This window comes from Grammomys surdaster, unplaced genomic scaffold (genome assembly GCF_004785775.1).
Source record: "Grammomys surdaster isolate TR1022 unplaced genomic scaffold, NIH_TR_1.0 125179, whole genome shotgun sequence".
NCBI lineage: Eukaryota > Metazoa > Chordata > Mammalia > Rodentia > Muridae > Grammomys > Grammomys surdaster.
In genome coordinates, this window is record NW_021620071.1 from 81,689 (window position 1) to 106,035 (window position 24,347).

At 39.3% G+C, this 24,347-nt stretch overlaps 1 protein-coding gene across 1 annotated transcript in view; it reads left to right on the top strand.

Annotated features, from left to right (window-relative positions):
- The first annotated feature begins 4,285 nt into the window (after positions 1-4,285).
- The window catches only part of Mecp2 (methyl-CpG binding protein 2), a 66,232-nt gene continuing 46,170 nt past the window's right edge, over positions 4,286-24,347 (top strand). The window contains exons 1-2 of the mRNA XM_028785302.1: positions 4,286-4,488; positions 9,978-10,101. Coding sequence (XP_028641135.1) covers positions 10,076-10,101 — 26 coding nt within the window. The 5' untranslated portion in view covers positions 4,286-4,488; positions 9,978-10,075. The remainder of the gene's footprint in view (positions 4,489-9,977; positions 10,102-24,347) is intronic.

The following is a 24,347-nucleotide window of genomic DNA, read 5'->3' on the forward strand; positions in this document are numbered from 1 at the left end:
TATCTATCTATCTATCTATCTATCTATCTATCTATCTATCTATCTATCTATCTGGATTGGGGAGAAGGAGAGAATGAGCCATAGCATGCATGTGAAGGAAGGTCACAGGACAATTGATGGGAGTCAGTTTTAGGTACTGGAACTTGGACTTAGTCATCAGGTTTAGTAGCAGGGGCCTGTATCCACTAACTCATCTTGACAGCCTTGGCATTTTTTTTTTTTTTGAGTAGTTTTAAGAGTAGAGAAGGGCCGGGCAGTGGTGGCGCACACCTTTAATCCCAGCACTTGGGAGGCAGAGGCAGGCAGATTTCTGAGTTCCAGGCCAGCCTGGTCTACAGAGTGAGTTCCAGGACAGACAGGGCTACACAGAGAAACCCTGTTTCAAAAAAAAAAAAAGAGTAAAGAAGGAAAGCTTTGAGAACATATAGGCATAATTTACTGTCTTTTTTTTTTTTTGAGACAGGGTTTCTCTGTATAGTCCTGGCTGTTACTGTCTTTTTTATTTTACCTTTAAATATGTATTTATTTTTATTTTATGAATATGAATGTTTTCCTGTATGAAAGGGATTGGGTTTTGCTTTGTTTATGAGGCAGCATCTCATGTAGCCGAGGCTGGCCTTGAACTCATAATGTAGACAAGGATGACTTTGAATTTCTGATCTTCTTGCCTTTACTTCCTGAGTACTGGCTTTATAAATGTGCACCACCATGCCATGTTTACGTAATGCTAGGCATTATCCCAGGGCTTTGTACATGTTAGGCAAGTACTTTACAACTGAGCAACACTTCCAGCTTCTGGGGCAGTTTATTGGTGTCTATGATGGATGAATGGTTTTAGGAGATGTTACATAAGTATCCAAAAGCCAAATTGTGTTTGTACTTGTGAAGCATCACATGGGATGTGCCTTCAGTATTTTGAACTGTGTCATCTTTCTCATTTTTCTTTGTCGTTTTGGATTTATTCTTTTAAAATATGTTTTCCCATCACTCCCACAGATTTTTAGAAAGACAGAGTGGATTGTGTGTTCTATTTTCCATATTGCTAAGATTCTTCAGTTTGTTGAGGTATATACATGTTGTATGTTTTCCTGGTTGTAATTGCCCCAACTTTTTATGTTGAGGATTAAATCCAGGGCTGTATAAGTGGTAGGCAAGTGCTCTACCATTATGTTTCATCCTCAGACTGTATCTCCCCATTTTAAAGGGATATTATTTTTAAATGCTACAGTCTCATTTTAAAATGGGTCCTTTTAATTCTACTACTAAAATACTTTTGGTACAGTATTTTTTTCTATTTTTCAGTGCAAATATAAAATATGTCATTTAAATCTCTTTTATCTAGTTTAAGGAACTTAAGATTCTCGTCACAAAATTTCAAAAATGTCTTGGCTTCTTGTTTTGTACATTACTCTTCTCAATTCAGGATTATCTTGTTACAGCTCATAAAAACTTTGGGACTTATTTAATTTTTTTTTAGTTTTTCAAGACAGGATTTCTCTGTGTAGCCCTGGCTGTTCTGAAATTCAGAGCTATGCCTGCCTCTGTCTCCCAAATGCTGGGATTAAAGGTATTAGCCACCAAGCTAGGCTCAAAACTCTTAGATTTTGATCAGGGCAATTTTCAGATTTCTTAAAGAAGTATTGACATTTTTATGTTGACTCTTCCATTCCAGGAATATGGTAGTTTACTTTTTTTCACATCTTTTAGCTATTTCAGTAAAATTTTTTTTCAAGACAGGGTTTCTCTGTATAGCCCTAGCTGTCCTAGAACTCACTCTGGAGACCAGGCTGGCCTCAAACTCAGAAATCTACCTGCCTCTTCAGTAAATTTTTATGTATGTTTTTACATTTCGTTAAACATTTTCATTACATGTATTTATTATTGTGTATATATGTACACAAGCATTCAGATGCCACAGTGTGAGTATGGAGATCAGAGGACAACTTTCTTGAGAGTCAGTTTTCTTCCTCCATAATGTGTGTCCTAGGTGTCACTCAGGTTATTAGGCTTGGCAGCAAGTGTTTTTATCTGCTGAACTGTCTCAGAGACCCAGTTTTTTATATATCTTAGTAAGTTTATCTCTAGATTTTAACCTTCCCATTATATTTGGCAACATTTTATTACTGGCTAGGCTTACATGCCTGCACCCTAATACTAAACTTAGACTAATGACCATTTCTCCATAGTGAAGGGCCAATTATCAGATTATAGTAGGAAAATGATGTACTTTATTTCTTGTGAATGATATTGCACTGTAGATCTTGCTCTGTTTCTTGCTTTGTTCTCAATTAAATATCATGTTTCCTCTACAGGTTTATAGACATTTTTTGATCAGATTAAGGACATTCTCATTATAGGTTTTTTTTTAGATGTTTTTAAAATCACAAGTAGGTATTGAATTTTATCAAATGCTTTTTCCTGCATTTATTGGGATAATCACATGATCTGTTCTTAAAATTGTATTGATTTCTAATTTTAAACCATCCTTGTATTCATGGAATAAACTCAACCTGGAGGTGGGGCTGGAGGGATGACTTGTTGCTCTTGCAGAGGACCCAAGTTCAGATCCTATCCTCTGCATATGCAAATATCTGCATGCTCACACCCCAACACACACACACATACTCTACCACTCTAAGATTATACCCACTTGTTTTTTACATTTATCTATCTTAGTATTTTATGTGTATGAATGTTTTGCCTGTGTGTATGTATGTGTAGCACATGTATGCCTGGTACTTACTATGGTCAGAAGAAAGCACAGGATCCCCTGAGGCTAGAATTACAAATGGTTTTGAGTGGCCATATGGGTGCTGAGAACCCTCTAGATTTCCCCATTGTAGTACAAAACATTTACTTAGGTGATCATGCCCCAAACTCAGTCATCATCCTTATTTTTTTTCCTTTCTTTCCATCTGGTAATCAATAGTTTTGGCTCAATTTTGAACATAAATCTTAAATATTACAACTTAACAGAATTCAACTGCTAATCTCTCTTCAACTGTTGCTAGGACATCTGGACTGGCTAGTTCTCCATTCTTGATTGGCAACATAGGTTTTATGATGCCAGCTAGTGACTCAAATATTTATCAAGGGCTTCTCATTTCAAAATAATCTCCCAGTTCTTTTGGTGGTCTGGGTCTCTCTCCAGTCACATTGGTCTCCTTAGTAAGGCAGGCATAGTCCTTCCTTAGAGTGTCTAAACTTGCCTAGAATGTTTTCCCCAGTTACACATATTGGGGGATGACATGAGGGCAAAAGCTAGAGGATATCATAATGGCACTCCTTTCATCCTTGCTCTATTTCAAAGTCTTTATCTCTATGTAAAACTTTAAGTTCTACTTACTTGTATGGTTAGTATGACTCTTGCTTATCAGGATTCTAGTTTGTCTCCTTGTTCAGTACTAAAACAATGCCTAGCAAATAAATGAATGGAGAGGAGAGGCAAATTTGAATCAGAAAGTCTCTTGTTGAGCATTTGATTAGCTCAAGGAGCATTGGATGCTGAATGGTATCAGGGTAAGGTTGCTTTGACAAACATGACACCCTATTACCCAAACCTTCCCTCATACTCTTAAATTCAGATTGCTGGTTCTCAGTTTTTCAAAGCAGTGCTACTTCCTCTGGGCTCACTCCCTTTTATACATACTTCCATCAAACCATCTGATTCAACAATGACGGACAGATCTCTTATGGGCTTGGGATGTGCCATCTGCCCATTATAAAAGTCTGCAAAGACCAGGGTTTGATATGTTGATTTTACTGCCAGCCTTAAGTGTGTGACACCTGCTAATTAAGTGGAATAATACAATCTGTAGACCCTTTAAAACAAGTCACTTGGCTTGGAATGTCAGGCTTCTCAACGGGCAACTTTGCTTCTTCTACATAAAATGATACTAAGAAAGTGCTTGTGCAGTCAAATTCTTATAGCAGCGGTCAACTGCTCGGTAGGGCAGCTCTAATGGGGCCAAGAGCTTAGACTTCTTTAAGCTCCTGAGTCTACAAGGAGGGCCCAGTTAATCCTCAAAATTTAAATGCTGTCTACAAAACCAGTCCTCAGTGCCCTAGCCGCCTCTTTTCTCCAAGTGACAGCAGAACTCCACCAATCCGCAGCTGAATGGGGTCCGCTCCTTTTCCTGCCTAAACAGACAGGAACTCCTGCCAATTGAGGGCGTCACTGCTAAGTCTCCGCCCCAGCCTGGGCTCCACAGCCAATGGAGCGTAAGCTCGACAAAGCGCCGGCGGTGAGGCGCTGGCGCGCAGGTGCAGCAGCACCCAGGCTGGCCGGGAGGGCGGGGCGCGACGTCGGCCGTGCGGGGTCCCGGCATCGGTTGCGCGCGCGCTCCCTCCTCTCGGAGAGAGGGTTGTGGTAAAAGCCATCCGGAAAATGGCCGCCGCCGCCACCGCCGCCGCCGCCGCCGCCGCCGCCGCCGCCGCCGCCGCCGCCGCGCCGAGCGGAGGAGGAGGAGGAGGCGAGGAGGAGAGACTGTGAGTGGGACCGCCAAGGCCGCGGGCGGGCACCCTTGCTGGGGGGCGGAGGGTAGGGGCGGGACGTGGCGCGGGAGGGGCCCGCGGGTCGGGCGACACGGCTGGCGGATGGCGTCCCTCCTCTCTACCCTCCCCCTCCCTCTGCTGCCGGTGGTGGCTTTCTCCACTCGTCTCCCGCAATCGCGAGCGACGGTTCTCGGCGCGATCTCCCTGGAGCCACCTTCGAATGACACCCTCCCGCTGCCCGCCCCTTCTGTGCGCATCCTGGGCCCCAGCAGTGCAAGCGCCCTTGTCGTCTGGGCTTCGCCAGTTGGGGCTCGCGCGCTCCTGCCCTTCTTGGGGCTTTGGGCCGCGGCACTGTCGCGCGCCCGCGGTCCCGACCTTTCCCTGGATCGCGCTGTCTCCTCTCCCTCGCGCGCCCCCACTCCCGTTACTCGCTCCCCCCTCACGCACATACTGGCGCGCGTGCGCAGTCCACCTCCCGTTGGGCGAGTGCGCCACAAGGGCTCCTGAGCTCTTACCCCCATCTCTGGGTTTTGCTCCCTCCTCCTCCTTTCCCATTCCAAGACTTTTTGTCCGTACTGGAAGCGAGTCGGTCCATCAGCTCCATTCTCCACTTGGCAGGAACAAGTTGGGGGTTATTGTCCACCCTCAAAAAGGACTAGACATTATGTTCCTAGGTCCCATAACTCATCATAAAGAGATGGTTGTAGTTCTCATTAGGCACCGTGGGCAAGGGACTGTGCGTTCTTCCGAAGCTCTTCTGTGAGACCATGCCCGCAGGGTGCTCTGGTTCTTTGGGGATGCTGTGCTGTGGCTTCGGAATATGAGCGTCTTCCCACCCTCCCTCCCCTCCCTTCGCCAGCCATCATCCAGTTACATAAGTGGAATGGGACGTTGTATGTAACAGGCTCTTTTCGTCCTGGAGCGCTAAGGATCGCCAGTACCAGATGGGGGCGAGTTCATCACATCACTGTGACTCCTGTCAATTATCTCTAAAAGTTCATTCCCTTTTTAGTTTCGTTATCGCTGAATCACTTAAAATAAAAACAGGTGACTTTTATGTGGCAGTGGCAATGTTTCTGAGGTTTTGCACTAAAGGTTTTAAGTCATCATGGAGTCTAAAAAGATTTGATCTCCCAAGAAAGACCCTGGTTTGACATTGTTAAGTATGGACCCCCGAAGGGCAAAGCTTGCTAGGGAATACCCCTGTGCTGGTTCCATGTATGTTCGGGTTGTATGTAGGATGATCAAAACAAAAATGGACTCCACCACAAAATTAATATTCCTGACTCAGGCAGATATGTACTCCTGGTTAATTTTCCAGGAACACAAATGGGCTCTGTTGAGTCATTTGCATGTTGTCTCCAGTGTTTGGAATCATTACCCCAAACAGTGAGACAATAGGCTCCGATACAGAGTGGTTGATGGCGATCGTGAAACAGAATGGACTAATTTATAGTGCTAAGTGGCTGAGATGTTGTAGGACTCTCACAAGTTCTAGATATCTTGTTATACTACATAAATGAAACCAGTTTGGGCCTGGGTAGTAAAATTTCACTAATAGGTAATTATTACTGTAGAGGATAATTTTGGGTTCGTGGTTAGAATTATCTTGTGAATCTCAGCAATTTCAATTAATAACATGATTAAGCTTATATCTTAGGTTCTTTGAAATATGTCGGATCTCTATAAAAAGATAAAGTTTGGATTGTTAGGTCCTTGGGGAATTTCCACCAAGAATTTGGAAAAATATATTTATTTATAGGCTTTTGCTTTTTTTCATTTGTTTTTAACTTCAAATTCAAGTCATACTTGGAAAGCCTAGGAAACACTTGCTTTTATTTTCTTACCTGGGTATGTCAAAACCTTAAAGAATCCAAACACTTTAAACGTACAAATGATCTAAAATGAGTTAATACACATGACCTATTCATTAAGCAAAGTGGCTGACTGACAGGGTACATTCACTTTCACAAACACACCCCCAAGTCTTGCTTGTCAAAAAATTCTAAGGCTTCTACATCTGAGCCTGAGCTTAGAGTTGGAACCTTTACTTTGTTTTCATATTCTACAACATGTTTGCTTCCTCGGGTGCCCCTCTGGTCAGCTATTTGTTGTGCCCATAGATCTTTAAACATTGTAAGCAACTTCTAGAACACAGTTTCCTTTCAAAGTGCCTGGTGACTTCTGAAGTTAGTATGTCCTAAGAATTTGAAGAAACTGTATGGCTTTCTTGCTAGTATTGATCTATCACATATGCCTATTTCCTTTCCATAAGAATGTGTCTTGAGTGCTTTAAAGCTACAGTAACAGGTCCCTGTTTCACTGAAGAAGAAAGTATCATGTAGTCCCTTGTACTCTAAGGATTGTTGGTTTTTTTTTTCCTTTTTGTTGTTGTTATTGTTATACTGGTGGTCAAACCCAGGACCTCATGCATGCTAGGCAATCACCCCACATCCTTAGTCTTCTACTCTGTTTTCTGTGTTGTTTGAATCCTGAGGCACATAGACCACAAGTCCACATATAGACCACAAAGATTTTAGAAGTTTATGATATGTTTTTGCAATCTGTATTTTCCAGATAGAGTTGTTCCCTCTACCTGATCTGCTTCTGTGAAGCCTAATATATTGGAGGCGGGGAGGCAAAGCTATGGAGTTTGAAGGAAAAACCAGCCAAATCCCAGGTTCCAGTGCCCTAACTCCACTCATACACTCCTGAGAAGTTTTTTTTTTAACCTAGAGTAAAGAGCAGCAGTGGTAAACTTGTTAGTTTGTTTGCATGGTAAATGATGTGTCTTGTAAGCTGTTATATTTTCTAAAGGTAACTGTCAGTGAGAATCTTTTTTTTTATTAATTATTCTCATATATTGCATCCCGACTGCGTTTTCCACTCCCTCCTCTCCTCCCATTCCCTCATTCCTTCTTTCCCTGGCCCTATCCACTCCTCCTTTTCCCTTCAGAAAAGGGCAGACCTCCCAGGGATATCAACCAAACATGGCATATTAAGTTTCAATAAGACAAGGCACAAGCCCTCATATTAAGGCAGCCAGCCGAGTAGGAGGAAAAGGATTCCAAAAGTAGCCAAAAGTGTCAGAAAGAGCTCCCTACTCCCTCTGATAGGAGTCCCACAAAAACAGGTCACTCATTGGGGAATCCTTTAATTGGTTAAGAGCAGTTTACCACTAGTGAACTACATCTGGGAAGCATAGAATCATGGACAATGACATTTCTAGTAGCCAGTGTTTTAAGCACAGCCTAGACTGGAGAATTCCAGGGAGTGTGACAGAATACCTCATTTTTAATCTTACCTGCTCTGGTAACATCTGTTCAGACAGAAACAATCTTTTTAGTTGGGTAGAGAACACTATTGTTCTTCCAAGGGAAGGACATTATCCTCAGTGCCCATCACAGCTTTTTAAAATTACTCCACTGTTGTCCAGTCAGAGCACTGCACCTGCTCATCATTTCAGGTACTTCTGGGGCTTGCTTATACAGAAGGTGTGTGTGTGCTCTTCTGCTTTCTACAATTCTCTTTTGCCTTTCTCTTCCAAGAAACATTTTCCTTTGAAAGTTTGATTTCAACCACTTTCATGGGAAATATAGTGTATGGAATGTCTGAGTGGTGGCAAGATTAAAGAGAAGGCAGACATGCCTACTCCCATGTTAGAGGGGGAAGTATGACCTTTTCCTAGATATTCTGCTAGCATGTGAATGTCTGCTCACCTAGCTCTGCTGGTACTATGGATGTCTGGACTCTTGTTACTGGCCAAGCCTTACTTATCTTTTCCTAAGAGCTTGGGGTATTTTAGTATGAACATTTTTGTTGAATTTTCACCTAACTATATTGATTTTTAGCTTTTTTTTTTCCTCGTGAAATCTCAAACTTTTTTAAGAGCTTAGAATAAAGCTTAGTTTAGATTTCAGTGAAATAAGGGCTGAAGATATAGGGCTCAGTCAGTAGTAGAGCATTTGCTTCACATGAGCAAGGCACTGATTTCAGTTCCATCCTTACAAAAAAAATAAAACAAAATTGCAGGTAGGTAAAACTGTGGTCTTGAGAAGTGGTGATTTTGCAGGCTTTCTTAAACAAGGCACTGGTTTGATTTTTATTAGGTTGATATCCAAAAAATAATTAACTTTGGGATTTCAAACTGTTCCATGACTTAATTCTATGATTTAAGGAAATTATGGGCATGAAGAAGTTTTGCTGAGCCTTAAAAGATAACTGTAAGCATCATCTAGGGACATAGCATACAGCCGCAAAGGACTTGGTTGCTGTTGCCTTTACTCTGGATTTGACCCCATGAGTGACTTATAATAGTCTTAAGTTGAATAGTATAATAAGCTTTTCTTTTAGTGTAAAGATAAAAGTGTTATTTCTGGGAAAGCCAGGTGTCTGAAATTAGGTATTTAGGCAGTTAGGTTTTAAAAAGGAAATGATGGTTAGCGTAATGGCAACAGCCTTATTTAAACATGTGCACGAAAACAAGAGAGGCTGAACAGGAAGATCTGAGTTTGAGGACAGCCTGAACTACATAACAAGATTGCCTCAAAAAGCGACAACAATGGGGAGAGAGAGATGGTTCATCGGTTAAGAGCACTGGCTTATCTTCTACTACCTTCATAGAGTCTCACAATGGTCTAATTCCAGTCCCAGGATCCATCTTCTGGCCTCAGCACACACTATATGTGGTTAGTGCACAGACATACATTCAGACAAATGCTCATACACGTAAAATAAAAATAAAATAAAATCTCAAAAATTTTAAAGAAAAACAATAACAAAAAACTCAAAAGAACCGTCAACTTAATGTGTTACAGACATTGAGATTTACTGATTTGAGAGGCTTACAGTAATTGGTTAGAGAAGGGCTTACAAGTTTGAGTGATGGCTTTGGATCTCCTGGTGCTTTTTGTCTTTTATCTCAAGGTGAAAACCCCTTTGTGTGATGTGTTAGAGCAGTTCCTTGCAGCTTTGACTGCTGGAAGCAGAAGAGAGACTTTTGACTCTGGATTTGGTTGTGTTCTTTTTGAGGTGATGTGTGGGTTTTTTATTTGTTTCTTTGGTTTTAGGGGGGTTGTTTTTTTTTGTTTTTTGTGGGGGCTGTGGGATTGTTTTTTTGTTGTTTTGTTTTTCTGTCGCATAAACTCTTGAACACATTCTATCCTTGACTTTTCCTGTATAATGTGGTGGAAGAAATACTTAACCAAAAATCACCACTTGTGGTATTCATTGTAGTTTCAAAGTGATCCCCAGAGGTGTAAAGACCTCTGATAGAGTCAACTCTGACAACCATAAATCTTGTTTTTATTTTAGCATTTTGTGTTATGTGGCAGTAATTTGCAGTTTATTCTTTGCTTCTAACTAGCTGAGCTGGGAAGTAACATAGTACTTTGTCTGTGTTTATCTTCAGAATGTTCCAAAAAGCCTTGGGAAAAAGGTGCAGCTCAATGGGGACTTTCAACTTACGATTTTCTTTGTTTTAGGCTCCATAAAAATACAGACTCACCAGTTCCTGCTTTGATGTGACATGTGACTCCCCAGAATACACCTTGCTTCTGTAGACCAGCTCCAACAGGATTCCATGGTAGCTGGGATGTTAGGGCTCAGGTAAGTAACCTTCCTTTTTTTTTTTTTAGTATATGTCCTGGTTTGGCCATCTGTTTTTAAAAAAAAAAAAAAGGAAAAAACATATACTATTCTTGGACAGTATGAAAGTACCCCAAAGACAAAAGATATAACTGGGCCAAACTGTGCCATATAATAAAAAAAAGTCACTTCCCTGAGCCCTGAAAGTTCAGTTCAGTTTGGGTAGAGTTACTTGGTAGCCACAATGTGATCTGGGGGGTGGGTGTCAGATTAGAGCTGGAACTGGTGATCTGCAGCTTCAGTTCACCTTGAAGCAGGAGAGTGCTTGTCCTGAGCTCTTCACCTGTGCTGCTGCTCTTACCTAGTGGTCTTCAGCATGATGCTTTCTTTGATTTGGTTTGGGCTAAATGTCTTGCAGGTCAATGTTAGCAAACAGTGGTGTACTGCATTTTCAGATATAGGAGTTGGGATGTGGTCTCCTAGAAAAGCACCCTTCTGAAAGTGTCACAGCACAATGGAGCCTGTGGTTAATCGTGCTTGCTTGCTGAATTCTGATGGAGTGCATCCAGACAGATGTGCAGTTCTTGGGATTCTAGAACAGGATAAGTGCTTTTGGAAAAGCTAGAAAACCAAGTCATTTTTATACCTGACAGATCTGCTGCAGTGTGAACTACTATGGTAGCATTGTGTAGAGTTTAGTTTTCCAAGAGTGAATTGTTCTGTAATTTCTTATCCTTTATCAGGCTTAAACCTCTCAAGCTTTTTTTAAAAATTAGTAATTATTCCATATTTGATATTTTGTCACCTGCATTTCTGTGTGATAAAACAGATAATTTCAATTGAATTTTCCTATTTTCTACAAAAGAAAATGTTGACTGTTCACACATGCTGAATTGTGATTCTATTGGAGATCCCCAGTTAGCATTTTCTGTATCTCTAGATTTATTATACCTCATAAAGCTATTTGTATACACACACACACACACACACACACACACACACACACACACACAAATAGCTGATTTATCTGGGGAAGTAAGTTTTGGGTGGAAGAGAATAGAAGGAAATGAAGACCGTGGCACTGCCCCCAGGTTCTGGATTTGATTCTGCTCCTGATCCTGTGACCTCAGTTGTCATTCTCCTTACTGCGATGAGGTATGCTCCAGACCTGACTGATTGTTCTTTGTGCTTCACATATTTATAGTGCGAGTTATATGGCTAGTGCTTTGTCTCGGGAATTCTATCAAATGGAATAGAAGCAATGATGGGTTTCTTCTGGTAGATGATCAGCTGAGAGTGGTTTGTGTTTTTTAAAATCTTTTTCTCAGTTACGAATGACTTTAGGAAAAAAGGCAGTAATGACACTATACATGTTTCTCCAATAAAGGGTGGAATTTTTTTTTTTTTTTTTTTTAGAAAAAGTTCTTATGGCTGGGCGGTGGTGGTGCACGACTTTAATCCCAGGATTTGGAAGGCAGAGGCAGGTGGATTTCTGAGTTCAAGGCTAGTCTGGTCTACAGAGTGAGTTCCAGGACAGCCAGAACTACACAGAGAAACCCTGTCTCGAAAAACCAAAAAAAAAGAAAAAGAAAAAGTTCTTACTACTTACGAATGAGAAAAACAGCCATTTCACTTCAAACAATAGAATTTGTCTTTTGTAGAAAAGTGTATACTTTTCTTCTTAAAAAAAAATGCCAAGCATGGTGGTGTACAACTTTGATCTCAGAACTTGGGACACAGAGATAGGTAGATGGATCTTTTTGAGTTTGAGGTCAGCTTAGTTTACATATCGAGTTTTAGGTTAGCCAGGGCTATGTAGCAAAACCCTGTCTCAAAAACAAAAAACAAAAAAATCCTATAAAACTTTAAAGTAGAACTTCTTCATGAGCCAGTCATTTTGAAGAACAGCTGCCTAGACTTGGAGGTACTGGTAGGTATTGGCACATCACTTTTCCAAATGGCATTCAAAATTCTTGGGATTTGATCATTAGATACCTATTTTTGAAATCTTTTTGTTCTTTTTGTTATTACTAAGCTGAACCTCAGTAATTATTGGCCATTTGTATCTGGACCATGTGAATTATATGTTCATATTTTGTATACATTATTCCATCAGGATATTTTTTTATTAATTTTTAATTCTCTGTGTGTCTTTCTGTGTCTGTGGGGTGCACATGGAAGGTGAGGGGTGCCAGGTACCTGCAGAGGCCAGAGGTAGATCTTCTTGGAGCTACAGTTATGGACAGTTGTAAGGTACCTCACGTGAGTGTTGAAAACCCAAACACAGGTCCTCTACAAGAGTTACAAATGATCTTGGCTTCTAAGCCATCTCTTCAGCCCCCAAGATACTTCTTTTTAAGTGGCTCTGGACCACTTAAAGAAGCCAGGACCTTGTACTTTCTAGATCCCCTGAACTGAACACTTAACCTGTTTGTCCTTCTATGATATAAAATCTCAGGCAGCCCAATGATTGGCTTAGTGAGTTAAAGATGCGTCCATCAAGCCTAATGACCTGAATTTGATCTCCAGAAGCCACATAGTAGAAGAAGAGAACCAACTCTTCCAAGTTGTTGACTCCCACAAACTGTCCTTAGACTATATAGCTCACGTGTAACATGGACACTAAAAAATATGTTAGGATTTCATTTGTTCTTAGAAAGTGTTTTCTGGGAGCTGGAGATACGGTTTAGTGGTTAAGAACACTTGCTGCTCTTGCAAAGGGCCTGGATTTAGTTCCCAGAACTCACAAGGGTATATAACTCTTGTTCCAGGGGATCCTCCTTCTGGCCTCCAAGGCATCACACATGCATGTGGTATATAAGCTTACACTAGACAAAACACATAAAATTAAGTTTTTATACAAGAAAATCTTTTTCTTGTAAGAGTTAGTTGATGCTTTCATTTTCTTTCTGAAAAGGTAGATGTATTGTATTTCCAATGTATACATATTTAATGTACCATAAGTTCTTATTTGTCCACATTCTTTTTTAAATTGTTTTTTAAAATTATATTTGTATGTGTGTATATATATATATATATGTGTGTGTGTGTGTGTGTGTGTGTTTGTGTGTGTGTGTGTGTGTATGTGTGTGTGTGTGTGTGTGTTAGGGTAAGGGATCATTAGACTTAGTGGTAGACCTCTTTATGTTTCTCCAGCCCTTAGGTATTTTTTTAAGTTAGCTTACAAAATGATGGTTTTACTATGGTATTTTCATATATACTCTGTTCTGTTGCACATTCTTCCCCATTCCTTTTTCTGTTCTCCTGCCTTGTCCTTCTGGTCCTCTGTACAGAACCACCACCACTACCCCCTTTCTGGTTTCATGTCATATGTATTTTATTACCTATTTCCCCTTAAGATTGCCCTGTGTTTTCCCAAATACTGGTTTTTATATTTAACTTTGAGGTGAGATGATTTCTGGAGTATGCTTAGGTTTGTCTTAGCCATTTGGTGAACTAGTCATTCAGTTTTCAAATTATTATTATTGCCATCCACATCCAGATCTCTTTTCTTTTATAAAGCTGCAGTTCTATGCTCACTGAACACTAATTTCCAGTTTCTTGCTTCATCCCTATCCTTTGGTAAATCACTATCCTACTGGCTGTCAATACCGCCTTACTCTGAATGTTTATACATGTATGTTTTATGTATTTTGTATGTTTATACATGTAAAAAAAAGTATGTGGGCGTATATCTTTTACCTGAACCATAAAATATGGCACATAGTTGCAAAGCTTGCCTTCTTGTTAATTTATCTTGGAGATTATCTGCAATAGTTTATACAGGACCATATCATTCTTTTTAACTGCTGAAATAAAATAGTCTATTTATGGGATATGCTATAATACATTTAATTGATTTTCTATTAATGGATGTTTGTGTTCCTAATTGTTAAAATATCATTTATCCTACCATGGTATTGTGGTACACACCTTTAATTCCAATACTTGGGAGGCAGAGGCAATAGGATCATTGTAGTTTTGAGACCAGCCTGCTCTATATAGTGAGTTTCAGATCATTCGGAGCTACATAGCAAAACTTTATCTACTTCAAGATGTTGATGCTCTATGTCCTAGTTAGGGTTTTATTGCTGTTAAATAGAGTTTATTGCATGGTCACCATGACCATGACAATTTTTACACAGGAAAACATTTAATTGGATCTGGCTTACAGTTTCAGAGGTTTAGTTCGTTATAATCATGGCAGAAAGCATGGCAGCCTAGAGGTAGACACGGTGCTGGAGAAGTAGCCAAGGGTTCTACATCTTGATCAGAAGGCAGCCAGGAAGAGACTGATTCTACATCAGGCAGAGCTTGAGCATAGGAGATCTCAGAGCCTGCTTATACAGTGATGTACTTCCTCCAACAAGGTCACAGCTACTTCAATAAGGCCGTACCTCCTAATAGAGCTACTCCCTATGGCCAAGCATTGAAACACATAAATCTATAGGGCCCAAACCTGTTCAAACTACCATACTATACATTCTTTCCTGTAAATACTATTTAGTTCAGAGGCAAGTTTATCTGTAAGATAAAGTTCTAGAAGTGGAACTTGCTAGATCAAAGGATATATACATTTTAAATTTTCAAAGTATTGCTAAACAGAAGGGTAGCCATTTAGTTGTAGACTTCTAGGAGAAAAACTATGAATAGATAAACACATGAATTTATGACTGCAGTACTATTTTTAGAGATTTGAATGTAGTTGGGCTAGAAGGAAGTTGTTTTTAGCAGTTAGCAGTAGAAACCAAACTTTGGAAGCTTCCATTTCATAAAATATGATCTCTTGTGAGCAGAACATTTCAGGCAAGACATTTTATTTGATGAGGGGAATTTCCACTAGCTCCTATTTATGAATCTGGAAGAAAATGGAATAATTTTATTTTGGACCATTGTAAGTTGTGGTAGCTCCTTTGGATTCTTGGATGGAGAGTATCCCTCAGATGTTGGACCTTCTGCCTACATCCTGTTTTAATTTGCATAAAGAATATACTGTAAGTATTTGGGACCAAGTTGCTGTTGCTTCATTTATTTATGAATGTAGTGTATATAACAGTACTTTATTCGTATAACCTCTACTGATTGAGCATTTGTTATGTGAAGTAACTGTGCTAGCTACTGGGACTGTCCTTATTCTGGCCTAATGTAGGTACAGATGGGCATATGGGCTGTGATTTTGCAAGGGGTGAACAACTGTGATTGTAAAAAGTATCTGCCACTGAGAGAGCACATAAAATGTTAGATTTATGGGATGGAGGCAGAAAATAGTTTAGTTGTCTTTTTCTTAAATGACAGTCAGCATCTGCACAGTAAGAAAACTTTGGCTGAGTCCAGGAGAAAGCATCAGTAGGAAAAGATGATGAGTCTTAAAGATAGACAAGGATGCCTGGTAGCTGAGCCAAGAGAGAATATGTGTCTGGCTCAGTACAGAGACATAAGCAGCTGGGGCCTGAAGATGGGAACTCTTGCAGTTTTGAGCATGTAGTATGATGTTCAGGCAGCTGTATACCAGGCATACCAGGCAAGCTACATCATACTCTTAAGATACTACTCTTATCTTCAGAGGCACCAAGCAGTGCTCTGTCCGTCTATCCTGTACCATATCCACAATGAATTTGTTCTGGATTTACTCTAAGGCCAACTTCTGTAACCTTCCCATTTCACCTATTGGAGCTCCAGGGTTCCTATTATAGATCTCCTTACAGAACCTCCTTCTCCCTATACTTTTGTCCCAGGATATTGGTAGACACGTAAGTAGGACAGGGCTTCTCCTTCCAACATATTATCTATTAACATAACACTCAATAGTGCCAGTCTATATGAGGTGGTCTAGAGCTTGTGTAGAAGCTATCTTTGGTATTAAATGATACTTAGTTCTCTTGATTTTTTTTTTTATTCTATGAAAATATGTTACCACTAACTCATACCTGCAGCCCTTAAACCCTTACTGATTTTCACCAGTGAGTTTTTTTCTTTTTAATATTTTTGTTTTTGAGACAGAGTTGTGCTGTGTAGCACTGGCTGGCCTAGAATTTATGGCAGTCTTTCTCCCTCTGGTTTCCAAGTGCTGAGATTACTGGTGGGAACCACTATGCCCAGTTATTTGGGGTTTTGTTTTGTTTTGTTTTTGAGACAGTGTCATATAGCCCAGAATAGCCTTAAAATCACTATGTAGCTGAGGCTAGTCTTAAATTACTAGTCATCCTACCTCTACCTCCCAAGTGCTTTGATTAGAAGTGTGTGTCACTATAGTTGGCTTTATTATTTTTTGAACAAGACTTTGATAGTAAAGGAAATGTATGAGCAGACTTGTTTATTTCTTGTCATGGACTAAGTCCATCCTGATGAGCCAGTGTTAACAACACTCCTTTAATTCTCCCATTCTAGGCTCAGGGACTAAAACTAGAACCTTCTCCCAGATTCTCTGAACTTTTTGCTCTTCTGTTCTTTCTAGGTCATTCTGCAGTTGTTTTCCCATAGCCTTTCCAGCCCCTGTACCCTACCCATATGGTAGCTACCTAAGTACTTTTTGACCCAGACATAAGTATTAGCGATCTGCATATTCATGCCAGCCTCTTTCTGTAGAAACCAGAAACAGTCCCAGCTTAACTCCAGCTCATGGTAATTTCCCTGCCTCCCCAAGGTGGCTAGTCTGCTAAAGTTATCAGGACACATTACATTCCCTGCAAGGTTTGTGTTATACATATAGCATAGTATATTCTACAGTGCAGGATGCTATTGTATGCAGCTCCTTTCTCTATTTTTTTTAAAGTATGGTTATGTTGATCTTTGCAGACCTTCTTCATTTGTGTTTCCTTTTGCTATGGAAACATTTTTGTAACAGAAATCTAACCAGAGTCTTCACTGAGAATGGATTAGATAGAAACAGGGATTGACATTTGGTTTATGTCTGCATCCTTTGGTTCTGTTAATGAGAAGTTGTTTCGTTTCTATGTTTATAAAATCTTTCCACACACACAAAAAAATGGCATCTATATCTAGAGTTACCTCCTTGTCTCCTTTGTAACCCTCTATATCTCTACTAAACCATGAATTTAATACATTTGCAGCACAATATTAATTTTCTCCATGTAAGTCAGTTTTGAAAATCTTGAAATACTTTTTGGCTTGTTTGGGGCTTCTAATAATATCTTGGGTTCTCCAACCTGAGACCATATCTGATGAATTTTTGTAAATGTTTTGAACAATATATACTAGTGTTCCTTATGTTTACTTGCTTAGTAATTGACAGATGTTCATCCGTGTCCAATTCCTGATAATCCTGTATCTTCATTTGTTTGTACCTTATAAATGAAGATTCAGTATACCAAACTACTAAGGGAAAAATACGTTGCTTGAGGTATGTATTATTAGCATTGCTTTGATGTGTTGTATTCTAATTTTCCCTACACATATTTGGTCATTTATTTTTAAAATATAAGTTTCCATGTGTTTCTATGTTTTCTGTTTTTGTATACAGTAGAAGTTATTAGAGCATATTTTAAGGACTAATTTGCTCTAATATTTTTAGCTGCTTTTGGAATTATACTTGGCAAAAAAAGTAGACAATTGTCTGCAAGTTGTGACAGTTTGGCTTTTGTTTGTTCATTTAAATTCCAAGATAAATAAATATAGTGATTTTTTTTTTAGGCTTGTAAGACTATGGGAATGATAAAATCCAAATAGGACAGTTAAAAGTTGTGTTTTTTAATAGTTATTTATTTTTTATGTATATGGGTGTTTTGGCTGCCTATGTATCTGTACACAATGTACAGGCTTGGTTCCTTGAGGAAGCAAGAAGTGGGTTTCAGACCCCTGGGGCTAGAGTAACAGACAATTGTGAGTTGCCATGTGGGTACTGAGAATTGAACACAAGTCCTCTAAAAGAGAAGCCAGTGTTATTAGCCAGAGCCAACTGTAGCCCTGAAGGTGTGTTTTAAAGTGATGCTACCTTATTTAAAATGTTAATGTAGCTTATAAGTGCTTGTATAATATTCCTTAGGTGTTCTTCCAGATTAATATAAAACAAACAGGAATATGATGTATTTAAGCTTTTTGAGCTTTTTTTTTTTTTAAAGCAGCATGTCATGTATCCCAGACTGATCTTAAACTCCCTATATAGCTGAGGATGACCTTGAACTTCTGATTCTCTTTCCTCTACAAGTACTGGGACTATAGACATCACCCCACAAAGCAGAGCTCTTTATTTTTAATTATAAAAATGGAATGTTACAGTAAGAAACTTAGAAAATATATATATGTACAAAGATTAAAAGTTAAAAAAAATGCTGGGCAGTGGTGGTGCACGCCTTTAATCCCAGCACTTGGGAGGCAGAGGCAGGCGGATTTCTGAGTTCGAGGCCAACCTGGTCTACAGAGTGTGTTCCAGGACAGCCAGGGCAACACAGAGAAACCCTATCTCAAACAAACAAACAAACAAACAAACAAAAAGTTTTAAAAACCCTTCTGCCTAGCATAGTGGGACATGAATCCAGGACTGGAGAGGTAGAGGCAAGATGGGTCTCTTAAGTTCAAGGCTGGCATGATCTGCATAGTGAATTCCAAGACAGCTAGGACTATAAAGGAAGCCATACTACCTTATTTTTTAAAAAAAATCAAAACAACAAAAATAAAAAATATTCTGATAACTCACCAAAAGAAACTGCTATTCATGTGCTCAGAGATAAGGTGGTAGCTCAGTAGTGGAATGCTAACATGGTCATAGACCTGAGTTTAGTCCCCAGTACCGTAAGGAATTTTATCTTTTTAGATTTCTAGATTAAGGGCTTTGAGTCTTAGCTCAACAATTCAGGAGTTTGTAACTTTTGATGGTGAAAACATTTCATTTTTACTCACTGACAATTGTAGATCATTCATAGTACTATTGGGAATAGCTCTAGCTTTTGCATGTAGCTCAGTGGTAGGACACATATTTAGCATGGGTAAGGCCCTGGATTTGATCTCTATTACCAGGAAAGTATGTGACTATCACCAGTAGAGAATAAAAATCTTTTCAGATTATACTATATTTATTGTAGATATTTGAAATGTCATATGTGTTCATAACTGTTTTCTAACTTTGATAGTTAGATCTACCTCTGGTTCTGATTAATGATTTACCAAAGAAACAAATTTTATTCTAGCACAAATTCTTAAAAAGTCATAAATCGGTGTCTATATATTTTATGTATTTAAAATAATATCCTGAGGAGGAATCCAGAAAACAAAAAGGGTTCTTGGCAAAAAAAAAAAGTGGGGGTTATGAATGCCCATCTGAAAGTGTAGCTTATTGGTAGGATGGTTGCCTGGCATTTGTAAAGTCCTGAGTTCAGTACTGAAATCTTGGAGATGGGGTGGGGAGATATATCTGTTGTGTCTATTATCCCATGCAGCAATAAACTTAAAAAAAATCATGTCAGGTTTGGTGATGCATACTTATAACCTACAACTTGGGATCTGGTATGTAAGTAATTAATTAAATGACCATTTGATTTGAAAATACCCCAAGAAAACTTTAGGATCACTAGGTAAAGTACTTCCTGTATACACATGAGAATCTGAGTTCTGATCACCAACAAACAGATATGGCAGAGATGGAAATAATAGGATCCTGGGGCTCTCTGACTAGCTAGACTAGTCAGTCCGTGAGGTCCAAGTTTGGCGATAGACATTTTCTCTAAAAATAAGGTGGGGATGCTGAATAGAACACTCAGTGATTAAGAGTGCTTTCTGCTCTTGCAGAGGGCTTGGTTCAGTTCCCATCCCAGCATCTATAGCAGCTCACAACCAACTGTGGCTCTAGAACCAAGATATTGGTCACTTTCATCTGGTCTCCTTGGCCACCTGTATATCCATGATGCATGTACATGCACACATGCACATAAAATAGTCCTTTAAAATAATAAAAATAAGCTGGGAAGCAATAGAGGAAGACATTACCTGCTAACCTCTCACTTATGTATGTGTACACATACCCATGTGTACCCATGATAAATAAGTAAAACTTGTAAAAAAAAATTTTATTGGTGAGCTAGAGAGGTGGTTTAGCAGTTAAGAGCACCTATATCTCTTATTGGAGGACCCAAGTTTGGTTCCAGCACCCATGTTAAGTGGCTCACAACAACATATACCTCTAGTTCCAGGGAGACCCAACATCTCTCGAGTCCATGGGTGCTTTCACTCTACATTTAAAAAAAATAAACCTTTTTTTAAAAAGTTAAGGTATGTGTTGAAGTTTGGTCTGTTATTGTGTATTGTAATGCTAAATGTGGGCTCCCAAGATCTGGTTGTCCCAGAGATGGGAGATTCCACATGTAGACCCAAGTGATACTATGTGACCTTGCCCTCAAGTTATTTCTGATTGATGAATAGAGATGTCTACAGCCTATAGCTGGTCAGAATTGAGATAGGCAGGGCTTGGTGTTCTGGCCTTGGAGTCAGAGCAGACCACAAGGAGAGAGGAGAAAGACACTGAGTTAGGGTCAAGAAAGCATACCCATGAGGACTGGCCAATTGGAGTTAAGAACAGCTCAGATTAAACATAGTAAGTATAATAACTTGGAGTTATCGATAGGAAAGTAGATTCTAACAACATAGAGGGTAGACAGCTGCCCAACTCTAGTGCAGATTAAAGCTTATTGTAAATCATAAAAGTTATGTGTCTTTTATCTAGGAAATGAATGATCAAAGGCAGGATAGAAGCCCTGAATTGAGATTAAATATTTCTACAATTGGTATTAGTACCCAACTAAGCAGTTATACAGGAAAAAGCACAGATATACGAAAGAAAAAGAAAAAAGCAAAGGAACTGGAAAGATGGCTTAGCAGTTAAAAGAGCACATACTACTCTTGCAGAGTACCTAAGTATGGTTTCCAGCATCCATGTTAGATGGCTCACTAACTACCTTTAAATCAATCTCCAGGGGGGGCTTCAAATGCTTTCTTCTTTCCTCTATGGATATTCATACTCACATGTGCACATTACCTCTATTCCCTATTTCATAAATATAATTTTAAAAATAAATATTTTTAAAAGATACAAAATGAAATTTAAAGCTTCATCTTTTCATTTTGAGATAGTGCCTCACTATGTTGAAGTGGAAACTTAAGGGTTCTTTGGAAAGTCAGTTGTGTTGGATAGTGTTTTGCTGGGGCAGACACATGAAGAAGGGTTTTGTTGAAGTGGACGCAGGAGAAAGGATGTTCTGAAAGCAAGCACATGAAAGGACATATAATGAAAGATACTTTGCTAACAACACATATGTATTGGTCCACCTTACATTACATAGTTGAGCTGCATTTGTTGGAACTCCATGGAGAGAACCGCATCAAAAAGCTTCTTATGGTGTGCTGTAGTTTCTTGCCACTTCCACAGACTCAGAATGATTGGCAGAGTGATGTCAGCTGAGACAGATGCATGTGCTTAGACAAGACCTGTAAAAGGCACGTGATGTTTACAGGACTCGACAGACAGTGATGGAGGCTGAGTTTGGCTTGCTTATAGAGCTAGCTGTGCCACACTTGTTGGTCTCAAGTCTTCACTGAGAGGTATAGCTGAGAACTTCTCTTGGCGTCCCTCCGGTTCCCCCCTGCTGACTTGTGCCAAGGCTGAGGCCTGGCTGTTTCTGCTAGGTAGTGCCACTGCTGCTGATAGGAATCTGCTATCCTGAGTTGTGTTACAAGTACATTTACCTGCTGAACCACCTCAGCAGCCCAAAAATGTGTTTTGAGTACTTAAATGCCACATCAGTGACTTAATATTTAATAGCCTAAAAGGTTATATTAATAGCCTATGCCCTTGACATCTTAGGTGGGTTTTTGTTGTTTTTCCTTTTCTTCTTTGAAACAGATCTCAATGTGCTGCACAGGCTGACCTCAGACTTGTAACCTTTCTGCCTCAGCCTCTTGAGTTCTGAAATTACAAGTGTTGTTGGCATTTTAAATTTTCTTCTAGTTTTTCTTTTCCTTCTTGCATAGATAATGTTTTAGGGAGTGAGATCACATAACATCTGCTGTTGTAATCTGCCTTCTTTCCTTAATGTATGTTTTGAGATCTATCTGCACAGCAGTAAAATAGATGGCATGAGCACTTTCCCTTAAAATAAAGATTGCTCAACTGCATTTTCTTACTCTAAAAATAGTAATGTATTTGAACTTGTGATCCTCCTGGCTCCAAAAATAAACATAATATGTATTTGATAGAAAGGGTTTCATAAAATATAGAAAGAGGAAAAGTAGATGTTGTCCATAAATTTGCCATAGATTGGTAGTTAACATCTGAATAAGATTTTTATAACACTATTTTTAGTCCCCACATAACATTTCAATGTTATTTTATAACTTTTCAAGACTATGCCTTCAGTAAGTGACATTTCAATTGTTTCTGCTTTTTTATTACTCTGAATGATGATGTATCAGTAAGCCAGTGGCACCAACTCTGCCTGTACCCAAGTCTTCCTGAGTCTCAAATTTAATGGCTTCTTTAGATACACTTGAGTTGCCCATTAAATTTAAAGTCCTAAACATAATTCTTTTTTGGGTTTTTTTCGAGACAGGGTTTCTCTGTGTAGTCCTAGCTGTCCTGGAGCTCACTCTGTAGACCAGGCTAGCCTCGAACTCTTGAACTCAGAAATCTGCCTGCTTCTGCCTCCCAAGTGCTGGGATTAAAGGCGTGCGCCACCACCGCCCGGCTCTAAACATAATTCTTAACTTTAACCTTATTCCTTCTGCTCTTTACTCTATTTTAGGAAATTATACCAATATCTAACCAGTAACTCAATCCAGATTCAAAGAGTCAGTCTTGATTCTGTTCTTTCCTTCACCATTTTTAATAGCACTTCCTATGAGACAAGCTGCTTCTCATCATTTTTATTGACAAGATCTCAGTCCAAGCCACAAATCCCCTCTCAGATGGATACAGCAATACTTTGGATGACATGTCAAACAGCATCCTCATTGACATCCTTATGAAACATAGGTCTCTTGGTTATACTGGCACTCTGTTTTTACATAATGAAGTTTTTACATACTCCATGCTGAAGCATATGTAGTACACTAAGTTACCACCATTCATTTATCCCACAATGGAGTGAAGTGTCTGTAGTGGCCCAAACACTGATTTAGGCAATGGATAGGATGATTATAGAGCTTAAGTAGAGTGTCAGATGGAGACATAAAATAATTATACAGTATTTAATTTTGCGTAGAACAGTGGTTCTCAACCTGTGGGCTGTGATCCCTGGGGGTGTCAATCGACCCTTTCATAGGAGTTGTATATCAGATGTCCTGCATATCAGATATTTATATTATAATTCATAACTAGCACAATTACAGTTATGAAGTAGCAAAAAAATGTTATGGTTGGCAGGCACTACAACATGAGGATCTGTATTAAAGGGTCACAGCATTACAAGTATGATTCACTATCCTTTTATACTGTTGGAAGAGATCAGTCTTGAGTGAATTAAGGAAGTCTTTCCTGAGAAGGCACAATGACAAAGCTTGGAACTGGTACTTGAGTGAAAACAAGCAAGTTGTAAAGTAGAGGATGGCTTTCTATACTGAAAAAAAGCATGAATAAAGGTTTAGAGTTGGGCTAGAGCAGAGCGAAGTATGGGGGAATGGTGAAAAGTGGTCAGAGAGATGACAGCAACTGAATCATTCAGATTTTGGGTGTTGACATCAGAGTGGTAGGAAACTTGAGGGTTAAGGTTATTGGGGTTTGAGATTTAATTTACAAAATAATAGGTTTAATTGTGACATTTTCATATGTATAAAAATTTGGTCATATTAACCACTTTGTTATCCACAGTTACCCCGCTTGCTGGTTGTCTTCTTATTCCCTAAGTCTCCTCCCGCTTTCTACTTTCATGTCTTCTTCTTTTAGACTTACACTTAGGAGAGAAAATGTGGTATTTGTTTTTCTTTTTGTCTTATTTCCTTTGAGCCAGAGTCTCATGTACTCAGGGCCTGGCTTTAAACTTGTTATGTAGCCAAGGATGACCTTCAGTCTTCCTGCCTCATCTTTTCCAAAGGACTGGAGTTTCAGGTGTGTATCACCATGCTAGGTTTTTGTCTTTCTGAGTCTGGCTTATTTTAGTTCTCATATAAGTGACCTCCTTTTTGCCTTTCCTTCCCTAGATTTCTAGAATATTCTCTTTATCCTCTGTCCTGAAATTTAAAGGGACTGTGTCTTTCACTTCATTGTTCTAGGGATTGCTCAATCAGAACACTTTTGTCTATTGTTGTCTTTTTAAAAACTTAACTTC